At 37.5% G+C, this 21,061-nt stretch overlaps 1 protein-coding gene across 1 annotated transcript in view; it reads right to left on the bottom strand.

Annotated features, from left to right (window-relative positions):
* The window catches only part of Snx2 (sorting nexin 2), a 41,576-nt gene that overhangs the window by 12,059 nt on the left and 8,456 nt on the right, over positions 1 to 21,061 (bottom strand). Inside the window, 8 exon segments of the mRNA NM_001106135.2 lie at positions 89 to 202; positions 899 to 974; positions 4,676 to 4,754; positions 8,320 to 8,461; positions 9,973 to 10,016; positions 10,237 to 10,303; positions 13,606 to 13,769; positions 18,886 to 19,003. Of these exon segments, the coding sequence (NP_001099605.2) occupies positions 89 to 202; positions 899 to 974; positions 4,676 to 4,754; positions 8,320 to 8,461; positions 9,973 to 10,016; positions 10,237 to 10,303; positions 13,606 to 13,769; positions 18,886 to 19,003 (804 nt within the window).

The following is a 21,061-nucleotide window of genomic DNA, read 5'->3' as shown; positions in this document are numbered from 1 at the left end:
ATCCTATTTTCTGCTTGTACAGCTTTAAAACGCAATTGTTGGGCTCATTAATTCATTTCATTATTCAAGTCGAAAAATCAGCTCTTACTGCATCCGATTCATTCATCTTGATTGTCATTTTGTTGACAGCGTCGGCAGCCTTGTTCACCATCCTCAATATTCCTGCTCCACTCAGAGCCTGTGTATTAACTGCTCTCGGCAGCTGGAATTGAATGACAAATAAGGGCAAACAAACCGGTTAAAAGCCTAGAGATTTAACTGGGCACAAAAGGGACCCCCTCCCAAAATAAAGAGAAGAGAGAGAAGAAAAGAGAAAAGAAGCTGTATTTTCTTCACCTCACACATTTCAACAGTGAGATCTAATTTCTCAAATGCACTACTTGTACATTCTCAAAGGAAAACGTAAAAAATAGACTTTCCATTTGCTTTTTTTTTCTGCACGTTTACATTTAGATAGAACAAACACTGTTTCTCAAAACACATTAAGAAATTGCCGGACTCTAGCATAGCAGCTACCTGCCTTGGAGCACAAACAAGCTGCTGGTGAGCAGAGATGCTCACTCTGTGAAGGCTGTGCTTACGAGACTTCTAGAAAATTCTGAGACTAAAGTCAAGTTGTTTTTTTGTTTTTTTTTTAAACTTCAAACAATAACAATTAGGGCAGCGACAGTGAAATTATTTCCCATCTCTCTGGTTAAGTCTAGTTTAAATTCTTCAAAAAAGGAACTGACCATCCTCTATTACTAAAAGAAGGTATTTGCAAGTAATTCAATTAACCAGCACCACAAATCCCAAAGCATGATGGTTTTACTATGTCCACTGAACTAATTATTTACTGAATATCTAATCTTGTATTAGTTATAACAAACATGAATGAGAAAATTTGAAGTGGAAATACCTCTGAGCTTTCCAAGAACTGCCTTAAGTCAGGATCCTGAAGCAATGTTGGATGCTTTACTGTTCTTTGAAGATACCTATTCAAGAGTTGAATTGATCCTATTTTAGTACCACTTTAAATTGTGTTTCAACAAAAGAATAAAAATAGATAAGTAAAAGTATTTTTAATCTATCTCTTATTAGTCTGCACTCACTATAATTATCTAGAATTTATATTAAACAGTTGAACAGAGAGAGCATGGTGGTACACCTTAACCCCAGAATTTGGGAGGCAGAGAATTTGGGAGGCAGAGGCAGGTGGATGTCTCTGTGACTTTGAGTCTGTGACTAGTCTACATAGCAAGTTCTTGACTAGCTAGGCGTACATATGACACCCTATTTCGGGGGGGGGGGGAGGGAGGGCAGGATTTTAAACAATCAAATACATAATTTTTGTTCACTTAAAAAATATTTATTTTTATTTTATATGTATGTGTAAGCGCCTACATGCGCCATATACATGCCCGGTGCCCATGGAGGCCAAACCTGGACTCAGTGAAGGTTGAGAGCCACCATGTGGGTACTGAGGGCAAACCTGGGTCCTCTGCAAGGACAGGAAGCACTCCTAGCCTTTGAGCCACCTCTCTGACCTCTTTGCTCATCTTTTGAAAGGGATACAGAGTAAACACTTGACCAATATCTCACTATGACGATTTAGTTACAAAAGAATATGTGAACTAAAGCTTGTGTAACAATGTTTAGACAGAAATACTGTTTCCAGTTATAATGTTAGGGAATTAAGTTAATATACCACCATGTATACTTTCTTCTCAACAAGTATAATCACTACTATCTCTAAATGGGGAAACTGCCTATCAAGATTTCTTGCTGGTATATTGAAACAATCGGGTTTTGGTCCTTGGTTCTAATCTGATAAGAATTAAATTTTCTTCAACAATTCCTCTTATTTTTGTAAAACAAAAAAACAAGTTCTCATTGGTAGCCCCAACTGATGTTGCATTTGCTATTTTCCTACCAAGGGCTGCGGAAGTAAAAGTGGGGTGGTCAGTGGTAGCTCAGATCTGCTTTAAGCAGAGTGAATTGAGGAGAATCACAGGAGCTTTCCAGTTTCTATTTGTGTGCTTAGAGAAAGCAAAACAAAGACAGCTGCGCAAAATCCTTAAGATGCAGAGAGTTAAAACTAATTTCTCTTAAATTCAATGCCAACAAAATAATGAAAGACTAGAAGAGCAAATGCTCTGGGTCTTAGATGACAATCACCTATTTATTTAAGAACCATTTGCTGAGCAGTGAATACATGTTATTCTGAGGTCCTAGAATCCATCAGCATGCAAAAGTTATAAATATCTCTTCCTTTTTGGAATTTACAATTTGGTACTAGAAGTCAGATACTAAGCTATAATATGTAAGCCCTGGCTGGTCTGGAACTCACTATGTAGACCAAGTTGGTCTACATAGCTTTTCTCAAGTCCCATGAGAAAGAATGGGGTACACAGGACCAGGTACATAGACATGCTCTGTGCCAATGTAGATAGGCACATGAAGCAGCTGTCAGAACAGGCCTCACTTGAACATTCAAACATTAAAAAGGATAATGAGGTGTAGAAGGTGGGTAAAAGGTAGAAAGGCCTTGGATTCCAAACAAAAGGGTCACTGTAGCCCAGAGCAAAGTGGGTGACCAAAGAGACATGAAAGACATGGGTAACAATCAGACAGGGATTTGTAGTCAACTATAAGAACTCTGGTTTTATTGAATAAAATTAGGATTAGGGGCTAGTACAATCTGCTCTAGAGAGGTTTTGTTTGTTTTTGAAACTGTCTCATGCAGCCCAGGCTGGCCTCAAACACAATCAATTCCAGTTTAAGTAAACTTCTGATATAACTTAAATAATTCTGAATAACTAGATTCTCTCTTAAACATTAGCTTTTAATTGTTTATTTTTAAACTTTTAAAAATTGTATTTTATTTTATGTATATGAGTGTTTTGCCTGGTCTAGGTCTGTACACTGTAGTGCCTTCAGAGGTCAGAAGAGAATGTCAGATCCCTTATAGAGTTACAGTGACGCTGAGGTACTGGGAACTGAACATACGCCTGTAGAAGAGCGCCCAGTGCTCTTCACTGATGAGTCACCTCTCCAGCACCCTTTAGCTTTTTAAATGGAGTATGGTTAACTGGACTTTACTAGGGGATTTTTTTTTTAAATGTGAATAATTTACTACTAAGTAAGAAGTTGCCTCAAAAACAGTTCTAAAAATTTGTACCATGAAGATATGTACACACGTGTACACATACACGCACGCGCGCACACACACACTCCTAAAGGCTATTCTACCAATCTAAGTCATTGGTAAGGGAGAAGATACAATGAAGACCAGACAAAATTAACTATGCTATTAGAAACTGGTAAAGCCTCAGTGAACCATTGTCATAGTTCATTCTTTTAATCTCAGTACTCAGAAAAAAATAGGCAGACCTCTGTGAATCTGAGACCAACTTGGTCTACATAGTGAGTTCCAGACCAGCCAGGACTTCATCGTAAGACCCTGTCTCAAAAACAAACAAGCAAACAAACAGAAAGCTTCGCTTACTGCTCTGACAGTCTCACTTTGTTTTCACATTTCAGCATAGTAAGAAAGTATTACATGTTAAGATGCTGGGAGTGGGAATATCCCCAACCCTTTCCTGCTATTAAAAAAGCACATTTTAGGCCAGGTGGGGCAGTGCATGCCTTTAATCCCAGTACTGTGGTAGGCGGAGGCAGGCTGATCTATATGATCAATGACAACCATGACTACACAGAGAGACCTTGTCTCAAAAACGAAAGAAGAAAAGCAAGTTTTGTAGTTTACAGGACACGTATAATTATGTACTCTAAAGGAAGATAGAACATATTTATTATTATTCTTTGATTGGATCTAAGCAAGGAGTAAAATTACTATTCTTTAAAGTCAGAATTAAGTACATAAAAATGACAAGGCACACATAAGCAGTTTTCACAGTTTAATAATAGTAAAATTATTATATCAAATAATTCACAAACATTGTTATTCTTAGAGAGGACCCAAGTCTGGTTCCTAGCACCCACATAGTGGTTCACAACTATCTGTAGCTCCAATTCCAGGAGATCCAACCCTCTCTTCTGACCTCCACGGGCACCAAGCTTGCAAATGATGCACACATATTTTTATGTTCAGGAAAAACACTCGCATACATTAAAATAAACAAATCTAATTAAAAATCAATTTAGACAAACTATAAATATTAAAATAGTAGGTAAATATGGCATAATTAAAACAGTAGATTAATATGGCATAACTTTCTAAATATCAAAGTAATTTATATCTGTAGTATTTGGGAAAGGACTGTGAGGTCACGACTCAAGCCCTCTGAAATGTTACATAAGCATTTCTCCATGGATGTCCAGTCTCTCCGCTGTTATTTAGATTTTGAGACTGGGTCCTTCTATGTAGCCCAGGGCATGCCCATGACAGAACTCCTCCTCCCAGTCTAAGAATACTGGAATTGTAGGAGTGTGCACTATACATGGCTTTTCCTGACATTCTATCAAGACTTCCTGCAAGCACAATTTCCATGTTTCCCTCTTACAACTAACGACAAGCATCTTTTAGAGCTCTTGGTAATTATGACACAATCCTGACATCAAATCACTCATTCCTGTGTTTTCCTGCTAGCTACAGAACAGGTGTCATGCTGTTAGACTACACAGCTGCAGACTAGTAAAGGCCTGACAATGGTGGAACTGCAACTCAGATTACCTCTCCAGTGCCGCTCTTCGTTTTTCTACAAACTCAGTGGACGATGAGTCTTCTTTACCTACTTTGACCTTGGTCATACCTTTGAAGAAGTTGGATGAGATTCGTAAGAAACAGACCATCATAATATCTTCATAATCAAAATAGACTTTTAAGTTGTAATGACCCATGTTGATACTGGGATTTTACTTAGAGTAGGCATTTTGAAAAATTACATCTCATGATATGTTAACATCTCTAATTAATGAATAAATATCTATAGCAGGAACACATAAAGCACAACTTGAGCTATATTTGTGGGTTTCAAACTTGTACAAAAGCTTACATAAAAATTTCATAACTTGTGTTACTTCATACTTTAAGAACATAAACGGTTTTATATTTCAAGTGTATTTTTTTCCCTAATCCTGGGCCTTGAACCCAAGGCCTCATGAATGCTAGATAAGTATTCTACCTTGGACCTATTCTCCAACTTAATTTTTTCTATACTTGTTTTTTTAAAAGATTTCATTATTTACTTCTGTGTATGAGTGTATTTTGTTATGCACACATGCATATAGGTATTGCAGAAGCCAGATGAGGACATCACATCCTCTAGAACTGGAATTACAGGCAGTTGTAAGATGCCCAATATGGGTCCTGGGTAGCAGACTCCAGCTTTTTGTAAATGTAGCAATTACTCTTTAACTGTGAGCCATCTCCTTAAGCCCCATTCCTACATCTGAACATAAAATGGAGCTTAAAAAACAATGTCAATGACTGTCAATGCAGGTCTTTATGTGATGATGAAATGAGATACATATAACTGATGAGTCTGTTAAATGCTTTCCCTATGCGAGCCAGCATGTCTGCATTTGTTATGGCTAGGTAGACTGTTGTGGTCATTTTGTCTGTGATCCATAGAGCCAAGGTCTTATCTATATAGCTTAGGCTGAACTGGACTTCGTGGCCCTCTTGCCTAAGGCATTATGAAAATGCAAATGCACTCTTGTGCCAGGCTGTTCCTTTTCTAATAGTTTAGAAAGAATTGTGTTTTTATCTCAACTGCAGTATATGCAGACTCCTTTCAATGGCAATTACAACTTCCCAGGAAACTCCTATTTGTAATTTGCCACCTCACGAGATGGATTACAAGCGTGGTGGCAGATGGCCAAAATCCCAGAACTTGAGAGAATGAGGTAAGTGCACTGTGTGTGAGGTCAGCCTGTGCTATACAGCAAGAACTTTGATAATAAGTGAATGTGTGCATGCATACATAAATACATACAGTGAACAAGCAAACAAACTGGGCACGGTGGTCCACACCTATAAGTGAACATTTTGGAGGCATAGGGAATCAACAGCTCAGGGTTATCTTCTATAACACACTGGGTTTGAGGCCAATCTGAGCTACATGAGACCCTATTATTTTTATTTTTATTTTTTTATTTTTTGGTTCTTTTTTTCGGAGCTGGGGACCAAACCCAGGGCCTTGTGCTTCCTAGGCAAGTGCTCTACCATTGAGCTAAATCCCCAACCCCGAGACCCTATTATTTTTTAAAGAATATTTATTAATTAAAAATTGTCAATAATATATGGTGTTGTGGAACACATAATTGCTTCTCTACTAACTAGACACCAGAAAGTTCAAAAATCTGCAAGTTACCTTTAATTATTCATAGTTTTCAGAGGAAACTTTTATTTGGCTTTATATTATCCTATCTGACTCTACATACATGTATACATATAAACATTTATGTATTAGACATACATATACTTGCCTTAAAACTTTTTCATAAGGAAATGGTGTTCAAATGATCTAGTGCACTTTACTTATTTATTGACTCTAATAGAGCCTAGGCTTGTCTCGGACTTGCTGTGTAGCCAAGAATGACTGAACACGAGTCTCCCATCTCTACTTCCTCAGTGCTGGGATCAAACCCAGGAATTTGTGCATGCTAGGAAAACACTGCCACAGAAGCTACATAGCCAACCAAATTTAACCCGTCTGAGATGCATTAGACAGTTCTAAAACAATATAGTACTATTATTTTTAAAAAATAGAAAATTGAGTATATGAGAGTAATTTAGTAATAGTGTACCTAGCATGCTGAAGGCCCTGAGTTCAAGAGAATTAACTCAAAGTTCTTTATTCAAGGATTTGGAAAAGAATATAACAAATTCATTGGAACACAAGTTTTAAAATTACACATTATAAAATGATCTTTCAAGCCTAATAAAATTAATGATCAGCGGGGGCTGGAGAGATGGCTCAGTGGTTAAGAGCACTGACTGCTCTTCCAGAGGTCCTGAGTTCAAATCCCAGCAACCACATGGTGGCTCACAACCATCTGTAATGAGATCTGATGCCCTCTTCTGGTGTGTCTGAAGACAGCTACAGTGTACTTATATATAATAAATAAATAAATCTTTTAAAAAAAATTAATGATCAGCAAAGTCCATTTTAAATATTTTTCAGAGTTATAATTTTGAGTATAAAGAAAATTAAGGGGTTGGGGACTTAGCTCAGTTGGTAGAGCGCTTGCCTAGGAAGCGCAAGGCCCTGGGTTCGGTCCCCAGCTCCGAAAAAAAAAAGAACCAAAAAAAAAAAAAAAAAAGAAAGAAAATTAAAATGGAGTCATTAAAAACCCAGAACTTAAAGCAGATTAGTAATAACCTACGAATTTTAAAACATAGGTCTTGAAAGCAGACCAATGGTGGCCAGTGAGATGGCTTAGTATATAAAGATGCTTGCTGCCAAACCCAACTAACCTGAGTTTAAACCCAGGGACTCATAAAGAGAAGAGTGCCAACTTCCATAACTGTCCTGCTCTCCACCCGCATATGGTGGCAAGAGTGACATCTCCCAACACACACAGTAAATAAAGTAGCAAAACTTTTATAGTAAAGATAATGAAGGCTTTCTGCTTTTTTTTTGTAATTTTCTGCATTTTAATATTAAGCCCTTACTCCTGATATTAGTAGAAATATTTTTTGTTTTATTTCAGGCAGGACCTCACTAAACCTGATTGGGAACTAATTATGTAACAAATTAAAATTAATTTAAATCACTCTTATATAAAAAAGGATAAACTGAATTTCTCTTTGGACAACACATAGATGAGCACCAAACAGCACGTAGTTCTTAGAGAAAACATTAATATGTTAACAACATTAAGTATCACATTGGTATTCTAATGACCCTTGAAAATCAGTTTCTAACTGCCTTCAGTTTGGTCAATTTCAACCCAATATTCAACAACCAAATATTTATATGTTAGAAACTAAAACTGTGAGCTACACATTCTTTAAGGATATGCAGGATCCACGCAGCACATACAAATCTGCAGCTTCTGGATGGGAGCCCTGATTGGGAAGGACAAGGGACACAGAAACTGGAACAGCTAGAACTGAATTAGGAACAGGAAGGAATTGGACTGTAAGGAGGTGGCTCAGTGGTAAGAGCATTGACTGTTCTCTCAGAGGTCCTGAGTTCAATTCCCAGCAACCACATGGTGACTCACAACCATCTCTAATGGGATCAGATGCCCTCTTCTGGTGTGTCTGAAGACAGCTACAGTGTACTCATACATTAAATAAATAAATTTTTTTGTTTGTTGTTTTAAAAAAAGAAACAGTAAGGAGTAATTGTTCTGACTTATGCTTACCTACTATGCTCTTTTCTGGAGCTGGTGGCACAATGTAACCAACATGTAAATATTTGCTTGCTAATTTGCTATGCAAACCAAGAAAGTCACTGAATCTTCTTTTGACTGAAAATTCACTCTTACTGAACATGGAAAGAGAAGTCTACAAATGAGAAGAAGGTATTTCACATCGTTAGTAGTAAGCAATCATTTACAAATGAATACTGCACATAACTGCAAGTGTAGTCTGCTCTGTTTTGTGAATGAATGCAGAGTACCAATGTGGCTTATGGATTTAAAACAACAAAAAAGAAAAAACAAAACTGAACTAAAACTTATGGTCCAAGTTATAGTCTTTAAAAAGTAATAAGGTTAGAAAATACTTGCTTTATTCTGTCTTTGATTTATCACACCAATCTCTACCATACTATTGCTAATGTTTTTCCCCTTTTAGTTTTCTGAGACAAGTTTTGATACACACACACACACACACACACACACACACACACACACACACAGCCTAGGCTACCTCTGAACTTACAAACATGAACTACTGAGTCTTCAATTTACCCATGGCCCAGACCTCCCAAAAGGTAACTTGGTGCAAACCTCACCGAGCTCAAGCTCACTGCACTTCCCCTGTCAGAGTAGGAGTCCCATAGGGACAGCACTATCCTCTACTCTTTAGTGCTACTCCCAGATGCTTGCAACAGAACCTCAAATTATAGTCAGAGTTGAATAAGGATTTCTTTCATCAACTAACAAAACTCTGCCTCCTCAGTGTGTCTCTTTGCATCTTGTCTTTCTTCAACTACAAAGTTCCTTTATCATAATGTCTTCCTCCTTACACCTTCTACTCATGCATTATTAAATCTCCTACCTCCACGTAATTCAGACAACCATTTATTTCCATACTTTCAAAACTTTTCTCAGAGTCAAGTAACAATGCCCTCCCCAGTTGTAGTTGTTTGTGTGTCCCAGGATGGCTTAGAACCCACTCTGAACTTCTTTCTGCTCCCCATGACTCTACCTGCCGAGTGTTGAAATCACAGGTGTGTACCACCTCCCCTGGCTTTTCTGCATATTGGGAGAGTGACCCTGGGGCTTCAGGCATGCTAGACAGGCACTCGCTCTACCAACTGAGCTATACCCCAGTGTAAAATTAAGATGTTATGACAGACTTACTTTGTTTCAAGACTTAATCCTTAAAGCTACAATAGCCTTGCAACTGGAGATCTTGACCTACACTTGGACCCTCACAATCCATATGGAATTAAGACAGAGCTGTCCCAGTGAAAATCTTATGGTGCCATGCTTTTGTCCAACCTCTCTAACAGCTCTCCTTTATTCTAAGGATAAAACCAAAACTCCTAACATGACTACTCAAAATACACGAGGCCTTGTGGTCACCAAATTCTGACATGAGTCATATACAGATGAAACTCTAGAAAGTACAATGCCTCGACTTCGGCCTTTTACGCAAGCAAATCTTCTGCCTGAAGGAAGCATCCTGCTCCTCCCTCCCATTACTACCTCATCATTCACCTTGGATCTGCTTTAGCCATGCCTGAAATTCAGGTCTAGATCAATTCACTTCCTGTACACTCCTGCTTACACATCCTCTCTACTACACAGTGAAGGGCCAACACTTTATTGAAGAAGCACAAAGCTTACCTTGGTTGTTACTCTATATGCCATGTAAGCATTCATGCCATCACCTATAAAGACGAAAGCCAAAAAATATCATTAAAATTCAAATGCTTGGGCAGAGGTTAGGTAAGCAGTAGAATGCTTGCCTAGGGTGTGTAAGACCCTGCATTTAATTAAATTAATTCAAAATAAAATAAAAAGCAATTTAAAAAGAAACAATACTTCTCCACTAGAAGATGTAACATTCAAGCTAGTCAAAAAGAAGTACAAAATACAATAATGACTCACCAACTTTTTCCGGATCTGACACACCAATTTCTATATCAAAAATATCTCCATTTGCTTCTTCTTCAATCTAGAAAAGTGTATTTTGGTGTTAAAAGGTTCCATTTATCTTGAAGGTAAGTGTAGCTGTCTATGTGGCCTCATGGCCCTCTCAATAGGGAGTGTCTGCCTAGTGGAGCAGCCCTGCCGGCTGTGTGAGAGGTCCTGTACTCTAGGAAAGATCCTACTACTGCCATCTCTCTAACCCAACATCGTTCCTAACTGTATTCTAAATGCTTATCCTAACACCCACACACAGGGAGACTCTGAACCATTATCAAAGAAGCTTCTTTGTGCAACAGATAGAGACTATAGAGACTACATTTGATAATACCAGTTGACATGTCAATATGGACGGGAGAAATTTCACAAAATCCTACCCATAAATAAAGAGCTACAGGCAGTCACTGGCTGCTGAGTTTTTTCTAAGGATGAGCTAGCTGACAGGTGATCTAATACCAAATGGACAGTCAATCATAAAACACAGTACTCATGTATGAAATTCTCAAAAAATGTAAAATTTAAAATTTTTGATTTATATTACTATCATAATATTAATGTGTAGTTTTTACTAATTTTTTCCAGATATACAGACCCTAGTATTTTTATTAGGGTCATGTCACAATAATTTAAAACCAACAGGCGCTTTCATATATGCTATGTAAACAAAGAAAACTTTAAAAAAGAAAAAAAACAGGTAGTTTTGAAAATACTGTGGATTTTTTTTTTTTTTTTGGTTCAATATGAAATCTTATGTTCCTCTTGCTTCTATATCCTGTGTGCTAGGATTATAGATGTGCTCCACCATACACAGCTAATAAGTGGAATCTTTAGATTAATAAATGCTTTCCTGCTTTACTTTTATTCAGCTTCCTACCCCACAGATTTGCCTGGTCTAACTACCTAGCTTGCTGTAGGGTTCCAGTTTCTGCCTGCCTAACACTGGGGTTGCAGGGAACTGCCAATATCCACTGGCATTTATACTCATCAGGGTATCTAAACCCATCTAAGCCCTTTATCTACTATGCCATTTTCCCAGCCTTGGCTCCAGAATTTTCACTCCTGAATAACTAGAAAGAACTCATTACTTATACTAGTAGAAACTTACTTGTAGCAATTATATCTAAAAGGTACTTTAAAAGAATGATTCCTCTAATTATTTTTTTAAAAAACACATTTTTCTTGAAGACAAGGCCCTGTAAAACTCAATTTTCAAAATCAGCAAGTGGGAAAATAACTTGATGGGACTACAGAGAGGCCCCTTTGAAAGCAATTTAAAACAAGCATTTCAGCTGGGAGGTGGTGGCGCAAGCCCTTGGGAAGCAAAGGCAGGTGGACGGAGGCCAGTCTAGTCTGGTTTACAGAGTGACTTCTAGCACAGCCAAAGGCTTAAAAAACAAACAAACAAACCAAAAAACCAAAAAACCAAAACAAAAAATCAAAACCCTATCTTAAACAAACAAACAAAAAACCCAACCAAACAAAAAATACAGACCAGAAAACCCCCAAGAGTTTCAAACACTTTTGCTACAGAAGAGTTTGAAGGGTTAGCTGGGAGTGTAACTCAGAGGTAGTACGCCTGACCAGCACAAGCAAGGCCCTGGTTTCTATTCACAGCACTGAACAAAAACCAAAAAGGCAAAGGACAAGAAATCTGAGAGTATTAATCTGCCAAAAGGTCAAGGCAATGTTAGTAATATAAAGCCATAACAAAAGTATATTTTCCTACCATCTTTTTTGTTCAGTCACTTTTTATAGACATATTAAGCTAACCTTTTATATACGCACACTGTGACTCTAAGAGTGTTAAGTGGACAGACAGTTCAATGATTCTCACAAGACGAGCTCATCTTTGTAACCAGAACTCAAAGGAGAAATGCAGGCAGCTCGTACACCCCCGGCACAGATCCCCTTACACCTTGCCTTCTGGTTACAACCTCTTCCCCCAGCCAACACTGCTGTTACCTGATACTTAACAGTGCGTACAGTGTGAGTACTCATCTGCATCTGACTACTTCTCCCTCTTATTATTCTGAAAGATCATTCACATGTTGTATGTAGTCTATAGTCACTATTTAATTGTGATTATACTGGTTATATATTACTAGTTAAATAATTTTAAATGTTTTCTACTTAAAATAATCTTTATATAATGATTATTTTCTTCTCCAAATGTGCCTTATTAAAAGACTATTGCTGTTTCTTAATAATCCTATTCTTTTTTTTTTTTTTTTTTTTGGTTCTTTTTTTCCGGAGCTGGGGACCGAACCCAGGGCCTTGCGCTTCCTAGGTAAGTGCTCTACCACTGAGCTAAATCCCCAGCCCCCCTAATAATCCTATTCTTAATAAGTAAAAGGATTATCGAGTCATGAGAATGTAACTTTAATTGATCTATACCATTTTCTTTTAAAAATGAGAGCTTGAGGAAGCTCAAAAAAGTAAATAAATAAAGATAAAAGTTTGGGCTACACATACAGCTCAGAGGTAAGACAAACAAACAAACAAACAAACAAACAAAAAACCAAACCCACAGCCACTCCTTAGCACTGTAAAAATAAATAAATGCATATAGCAATCTTAAGTGTCGATAGTATTCATTACATGCTCTATCAAAGACAAACTCACAACCCCACTTTAAGTACTTTCTCCAATCACTTGTTCAACATAGGAACCTTCAGAGGTACATACTATTATCACAAGACCTCAAATGTCAAATAGTGTGTTTTAATTACTGAACACTGCAAGTACTCTACCAGCTTCAAACTCTTTAAGAACCTTAAGTAGTAGAGTTCCTTGGGGTGGATTATTTGGAGAGGCTAAGAAAGGAGTATTATGAGTTTTAAGCCAATCAGGACACTATGAGTTCCAGGCCAACATAGGCAATAAAGTTAAAAAGATTCTGTCTCAAAAGTCAAACCAAACTAGAACAAAAGGAATGTAAACAATATTCCAGGTCAAAGGGTGGGGGGGGAGAGAGAGAGAGAAAGAAAAAGAGAGAGAGAGAGAGAGAGAGAGAGAGAGAGAGAGAGAGAGAGAGAGAGAGAAAGGGTGTTTGGTGTGTGTATGTGTTAACATCAGGTCCCAGTATGTAACCTTACTTAGTTGGGTTAGAACTCAATTGTAGAACCACACTGGCTTCCAACTAAGACCTACTTACCTATGCCTCCCAAGCACTGAGATTATAGACTTGTGTCACCATGCCTTTCCTCTTAGTATGGTTTTTCCATCTAAAATATCTGAAAGGCTTTGATTAGGAATAACTAACGAGAGAGCGGTAAGGAACAAAAATGTACTCTTTACATATTAACCTAGAAGTACAAATGTTCACCATACCTCTTCCCTGGATCTGTCAAAGATGACTGGAGCAGAAATACTCTTTGATTCAATTCTAGGAGCAATGAGTGTGGTGGGAGTGATAGGAGTGACTGCAGGAGATGGCTCGGAGGACATGATAGGCTCTCTTTCTGGACTGTCCAGAGACACCTCTTCTGTGGCTTCTAGACATAAATTAAACAAGTTAATCAAGGAAATCACAGCATATAGCAGTTCATGAAATATGAAAAACATGCCTATAAGTCTCAAAAGGACTATGACTTATAAGTTATCACTACAAGGTGACTTTATGTAACTATTTACTTCTTTATGAAAACTTTACAGCAAATAGGAACTGTTGATTTTATGCAGAACTGTATTAAGTCCATACTAGGGAAAAGCAATGTGAATAACCCCACATAAATTTGTTTTTGGATTGGTCATACAACGCACATGTAGTAACTTACCTTTCAAATATTTTATTCAAGCTAACATAATTATTTCATACATATAAAACAAATTTTACAGCAGAAGACTACCTTTAACTATTCCAACTGGGATTAAAAACCTTTTATGGAAAACCCACCAAGTTAGTAATCCAAAGCAATTAATTGCCAAAGATTACTGGATATTAGTTGAATATATAAATAGCACATAAAGCAAAGAGATGTTTAGATTTTAATTTTAAATGCTCATTCGCTTGAAGTATCTAAAATTAAATAGATTTAAAATCAAATCACATCAATAAACTGAAAGTCTACATACTATGTAATGCTGTGCTAAATGCAGAAGAAACACAAAGAAATGGAAAAAAAATCATACCTGCCCTCAGGGAGTTTATAATCTAGTTGAGAAAACAAGACATGTGGAATGTTAAATAATAATAAAAGACTTAAGAGAACAATAAAGAATGTTATAAGACATTCAATTACTATTTGAACGACAGAACAAACACTATAATTTGAGTAGACACAAGAGACAATATTTCAGGGTGGGGGAAATGAGAAAATACGTGACTCTGACTTGAGGTGGTTTGAGCAGGAAGAAGTTGGAGAAAATACCATGCAAATAAGAGTAACAGCATAAGGAAAAGTGGGGCAGTGAGATTCAATCAGAGAGCCCAACACAAAACAGTCCTGCTGGCTTGTGGAACTGATACCAAGAAGAGGAAGGTGGAATTATAAGGCAAACAAGGGATCAGACCAATGGTTTTTCAGCCTAAGGTTTCTGGATTCTTGGGATTTTGAGAAAGTAGTAATTGTGGTCAATGAGCCACTTTAAGTAGTCAACTTGAAATTATATAGGCTGACATATTATCAAATTCTTTAGACTGGTTATTTAATATAGACATGATAACTGGTATGGATCTCTTCATATTTTTATATTAAAATAAAAATGATTAATAACTAAAATCTTCCAAACTATGGTAACCAGGAAAAAGCCTATAGATACAACAGACTATAAACGGAACAAACTAAAAGCTTAGCTACCACTTTAGGCTTTGCACGCTGATGGCACTTAATACTCTTCAAAAGAAAAAAGAAAAGAAAGAAATGAAGTCAGGGACAAAGAATGGCTTGGTGGGTAAAAATGCTTTCCACCAAGCCTGACAGAGTTTGATCCTTAGCACCCACGTGGTGGAAAGAGAACTAACTTCTATAAACAATCCTCTGACCTTCATACACATGCTGTGTACATACATACATACATACATACACACACACACACACACACACTCACACACACAGAAGATAGATAGATGATAGACAGATAGATAGATGATAGATCGATAGATGTAATAACACTTTTAAAGAGGTTAAAATAGTCAACAGTAATCATAACATGGTGGTGCTCGCCTTTAATCCCAGCACTTGAGAGGCAGAGGCAAATAGATACCTATGAATCTGAGGCCTGATCTACATAGTGAGACCTTGTCTCAAAAACAAAAAACAGTCAACAAGATAAAAAAAAGTAAAATGTAGTACATCAAAACTGGGTTTAATGGACTGGAATGATGGCTCAGTGGTTAGGAGCAGTTCTTCCAGAGGGCCCAGGTTCACTTGCCAGAAGTCATGGCAGCCTATATAATCATCCATGACTCCAGTTCCAGGGAACCTATGGCCTTTTCTGCCTCTATAGGCACCACAGACAGCTGCTACACAAATACAAATGGAGACAAAGCACTCAGACATTAAAAAAAAAAAAAAAGAAAGACACTGAGGTGTGAGTTTTAAAGGATCAAAGCATCAATATGAATATGGCAGCACACCCACATGAGCCCCATCAGCCCCCATGAGCCCCTGAGAAAGCACTGCTACAGCAACACACACACAAGCCCCAGCAAACCAAAGAGTTCCACTGACATGGATTTAAACTCAGCTGTTCCCAAGACGGTTGTATGTCAGGTATTTACATGATAATTCATAACACAGGCAAAACTACAGTTATGAGGTAGCAATGGAATACGTTTATGGTTAGGAGCCACCACAACAGGAGGAACTGTATATTAAATGGTCATAGCATTAGGAAGATCAAGAAATGCTAGTGGAAAGCCAAACAAAGCTTTTCAATGACATCTGACTGCACTGATACAAGGTTCTACTTGCTTGCATTAGTAGCTGCTTCAACATCAAAGGGCTGGGAGCTTTAAGTAAGGCACACATGACCTAAGCAACTAATAAGGAAAAGGAAGAAATCAAACTGACAGTCTGCCTTAAATGTATTTTGTTGTTGTTGGGTTTTTAATTTTGTTTTGTTGGTTGTTTTTTTTTGAGACAGGGTTTCTCTGTGGGTATTTCTAGCTGTCTTGGAACTCATTCAACTTCAGAGATCTGCCTGCCTCTGTCTCCTCAGTGAGATTAAGTGTGTGGACCACCACTGCCCCCCTTGTTGTTTGGCTCTTAGGACAAGATCTCATGAAAGCTCCAATTCATTTACTGAGGAGCATCTGACCCTGCGGTTGCTGCCTTAAGCTCTGGAATCAGAGGTGTGCCCAGACTTTAAATTGCTGACATGAATTTTTTTTGTGTGTGTGCTTAAATAAACAGCTATACATATGTAGGGCAAAGTTAAGAAAAATATAGAGCTGTAACTTGAGTGAAATACACATTGATTTTGTCCATATTCAAGCATTCTTTAAGATGTAACAAATGGGGCTGAAGAAATGGCTTAGTGGTTAAGAGCACTATCTGCTCTTCCAGAGGTCCTAAGTTCAATTCCCAGCACCCACATGGTGGCTCACAACCATCTATTATGGGATAGGATGCCCTCTTCTGGTGTGTCTGAAAACTCATATACATAAAGTAAATAAACAAATCTTTTAAAAAAAATGTAACAAGTGGAGAAGGGCTAGACAGTTGAACTCATTTGGTGAACATTTTATAACATGTCGCAGCTAATTTTTTTTTCCATGTGCTGCTGATTGAACTACCAACACTATACAAACTATATAACTTATCTAAAACACACCAATACATACAACATAATCTGGTTTCTTTATGACTTTAAAATCACAATGGCTATGCTGCTTTAGCCAGATCTGTATTTTATGCACCCAAGATGTTATTACTACTATACAACAGTTTCATCATCCTGAGAGCATATGCTATACTTACTGGTTCCTAGCATCACACGCTTCCATAGGAAAAGAGACAGATCTGACTAAATGCATTATAAATATGAGCCAAGTGTTGTATTATTTATACAAACATGTCTTAGATCACCTAAAGTCATTACAAAACACAGCTAAGTTAAAATGTAAAGCATAAAGATAATTTTATTTAAAATTATATGTATGCATATATGTATGTATGCATGATGCATGTATGGCAGTGCAGGAATATGTGTCACAGAGTGCATGTAAAGGTCAGAGGGCAATTTCAGGAGTAAGTTCTCTCCCTTCCTTGAGGGCTCACTGGATCAAACTCAGGCACAGTCAGGATTATACATAGAGAATTTTACCCACTGATTCCTCTTACCAGTCCCAAATAGTTTGGGCTGTTAAAAAAAAAAAAAAAAAAAACACCGACATATACTGTTCTTTCATTATTCCTCCCTCCCTTCACTCCTTCTTCAGCATAGGATCTTGCTATGTATCCCTGATCATTCATATATGTATATGTATGTATGTATGTATATGTATGTATATATATGTATATGTATATGTATATATATATATATATATATATATATATATATATATATATATATATTCTCATTATATAGCCCAGGCTAGCCTCACATTCTAAACAATATTCTGCCACAGGTTCTCAAGCTTGAAACTATGGATTTTTATGAAGAACTGTACCTTCAAGCATACTTGTATATTTGAATATGATCACTACAAAAGTTGAAAGCATTAATAACTCAATAAAAGCCAATTACATAATTAAGTTGCTAAATACAAAGCTATCTACTATTTTAATTCTGTGTCGATATTAAAATTTTAATTTGTTAATTTAAATTTTTAATTTTTCTTTTTAATATTAAAATATTAACTTATATCTTAATTTAATTTTAAGACATAGGTGTTTAGAAGAGTCAAGGATTTTTTAAGTTACAATGGACTACACCAAATTCTATCCTATATCCAAAACAAACTCAACCGTCAACTTACCTAACAGCAATCCTATAGCATACAGTGATTCTTATTTTTTATGTATATGGGTGTTTTGGCTATGTGTATGTCTATGCATCACATGTGTGCCTGATGCCACTAGAGGCCAAGAGAAGGCATCAGATACCCTGGACCCAGAGTTAACATATGGCTGTGAGCCACCATATGGATGCTGGGAATCAAACCTGGGTCCCCGGGAAGAGCTGCCTTGGCATCTCTCTAGCTCTCATGTAGTGATTCTTAAATTCATCCTTTGATTTTGCTTTGTGACAACTTGTAACAACAATAATAAAAAGAATACAATCACTGCTTCCTCCCAAGGTATGGTCAGTATCATGTACCCTACTCTTAAATGCTTAAAAACTGAGGGTATTTTTGCTTCTCCTACTGTTCTGTATGTATTTCTTACAGAATGACATAACTAGACAGTCCCTATCCTGCTAAGTTTCTTTTCGGTTGGCTGCAGGTCTCCCCTATAAGATGGACTGACTCTGAACTCAGCGATCTTCATGCCTCCAGCTCCCAAATGCTAAGATTACAGGAATCAACTATATTCACATTCACTCTCTAAGGTGTTACAGAGTTTCCTATAAAGACAGAATTTCACTTGCCTTAGAGAGTATTTTCTAATAGTATGTGTATTATAATTGGCTACTACTAAAAAAAACCCAAGATATGACAATTACCTGCGAAAAGATCTTCTCTGTCATCGTCTAGTGTGACTTCTACAGGTCTGGAGCCGTTAGAGTTTGCACTAATATCTTCTGCAGGAAGACTGGCTGGTTCAGGAGATGATGGACTTGACTGTTAAAAGAACAATGGGGGACAATGGATTGGGATGCTTATTTGATTTTCACTGTGTCTCTAGCTAAAGAAATACAACATTCTCTTGTTAGAGAGGAAAAGAACAATTACTTATATTTAGAGAAGGTTCAAATACACTGTAATACATCCCCTTTGCTCAACAATCACTTAACTCAAGTATATCATCCCTTTTAGAGGCACTAACATATCATAATTAGTTATTAACAAAACCATATGTAACACAGTACAAGCAAATTCAGAGCAAGTCCCTTGACTTTAAGAATGAGTGGGTTTGTTGTTGTTTTTGGGTGTTTGTTTGTTTTTAAATCATGGTTACATTTCTACTGGGGCAGATATATCCAAGTTTAAGAAAATTAAAGGCACACCAGCACCTGGATGAACTGGAACTTGATTCTGCAGACCAGGCTGGGCTTAAACTCAGAGATCTGCCTGCCTCTGCCCACAGAGGACTGAGATTAAAGGCACCCCACCCTGCTGGTAGAGGCTCTTTATATACTTTCAAAAAAAGAATTTGTTGGGAAGGGAGGATCAGATTTAAATTACAGTATTTTCAGCCAGTCCATGGGTTATCTTTCTATATTAATAGTAGACCTACAACAGAATTTCTTAGTTTCACAGGGCAAAAAAAAATTTTTATGGTTAGTAAACATTTTGTAAGATGAATGATCTTTTGTTTTGTGGTGGAAGGGATTAAGACCAGATCCCTGTGCACAAGTTGGGCAAATACTCTGCTACTGAACCACATCCATATCTCCCTTTGATATCATTCATCTTCTGGGCATGCTGGTCCATGCTTGTCACCACAGTACTTTGTTGAGGCAGAGGCAGGAAGATTAGGAGCTCAGGCCATCTTTGACTACAGTGCAAGTCTGAGCTACATGAGACCTCATCTTAAACCAAGGAAACTGGAGAGATGGAGTTCCTGATGTCTTTGCAGAGGGTCCACATTCAGTGCCCTGAATCAAGCCTATAAACTCAAGCTTCAGAGAATCCAATACCTTCTTCTGGCCTCCGTGAGCAACCCACATGTACATGTGCATTCAAACACAATTCTTTTAAAAAATTAAAAACTTGCCAGGTGCTGGTGGTACACACCTTTAAACCCAGGGACAGGCAGAGGCTGACATCTCCAAACTTGAGGCCAGCCTGGCCTACATGAATTCCAGGACAACCAGGGCTACACAGAGAAACCCTGTCTGGAAAAACCAAAATAAATAAAATAAAAGCTAAAAAAAGAAAAAGAAAACCAGTATGGTGGTAGGGCACTCATATCATCCTAATTCTGGGGAAGCTGAGGTAGGAGGATTACTAGATTCAGGACAGTCCAGACTGCATAGTGAGACAGGGGTGGGGTGTGGGATTAAAAAAAAAACCAAGGCCTTAATCTTTGTAACTCAACATTTATCAGATACTGGATATGACAATTAAAATATCAACAATGAAAGTAGGGCCAGGCATAGTAACAAACTTCTGAGACTGTAGTACAAAGGTGAGACTGAAGCCAGAGGATCACAAGCTTAAGGCCACTTGAGCACAAGGCAAGACCTTATTTTTATTTATTTACACTGTATATGGTATACTGTAATAACATCTCCCTCCCCCTTGAATGCTGAGTAGGAAAAAAACATTGAAAGCATTTGCGGGTGGGGGGAGGGTAGGCTAGGAAAATAGGACAACATCTAAAGGGTACAAGATTTCTTTCTAAAATAATGAAACGTCTAAAACTGACTGTGGTAATAGATACATATATCTCACAATACTAAAACAACCCAAATGAACACACAAACAACAAAAAACAAAACAAAAGACTAGCATGACAGCTCAGTGGGTAGGATGCTTGCGGTCAAGCCTGATGACCTTAGTGTGATCCATAGAACCTATGTGGTGGAGACAACCAACCCCCATAAACTACACACACACACACACACACACACACACACACACACACACACAGAGAGAGAGAGAGAGAGAGAGAGAGAGAGAGAGAGAAAGAGAGAGAGAGAGAGAGAGAGAAATTGTAAACAAACAAACCAGGAC

Source organism: Rattus norvegicus, chromosome 18 (assembly GCF_021556685.1).
Source record: "Rattus norvegicus strain SHRSP/BbbUtx chromosome 18, alternate assembly SHRSP_T2T, whole genome shotgun sequence".
In the NCBI taxonomy this organism is placed as follows: Eukaryota; Metazoa; Chordata; class Mammalia; order Rodentia; family Muridae; genus Rattus; species Rattus norvegicus.
Note: the sequence above shows the minus strand (reverse complement) of the source record. Positions and strands in the feature narration are given on the sequence as shown.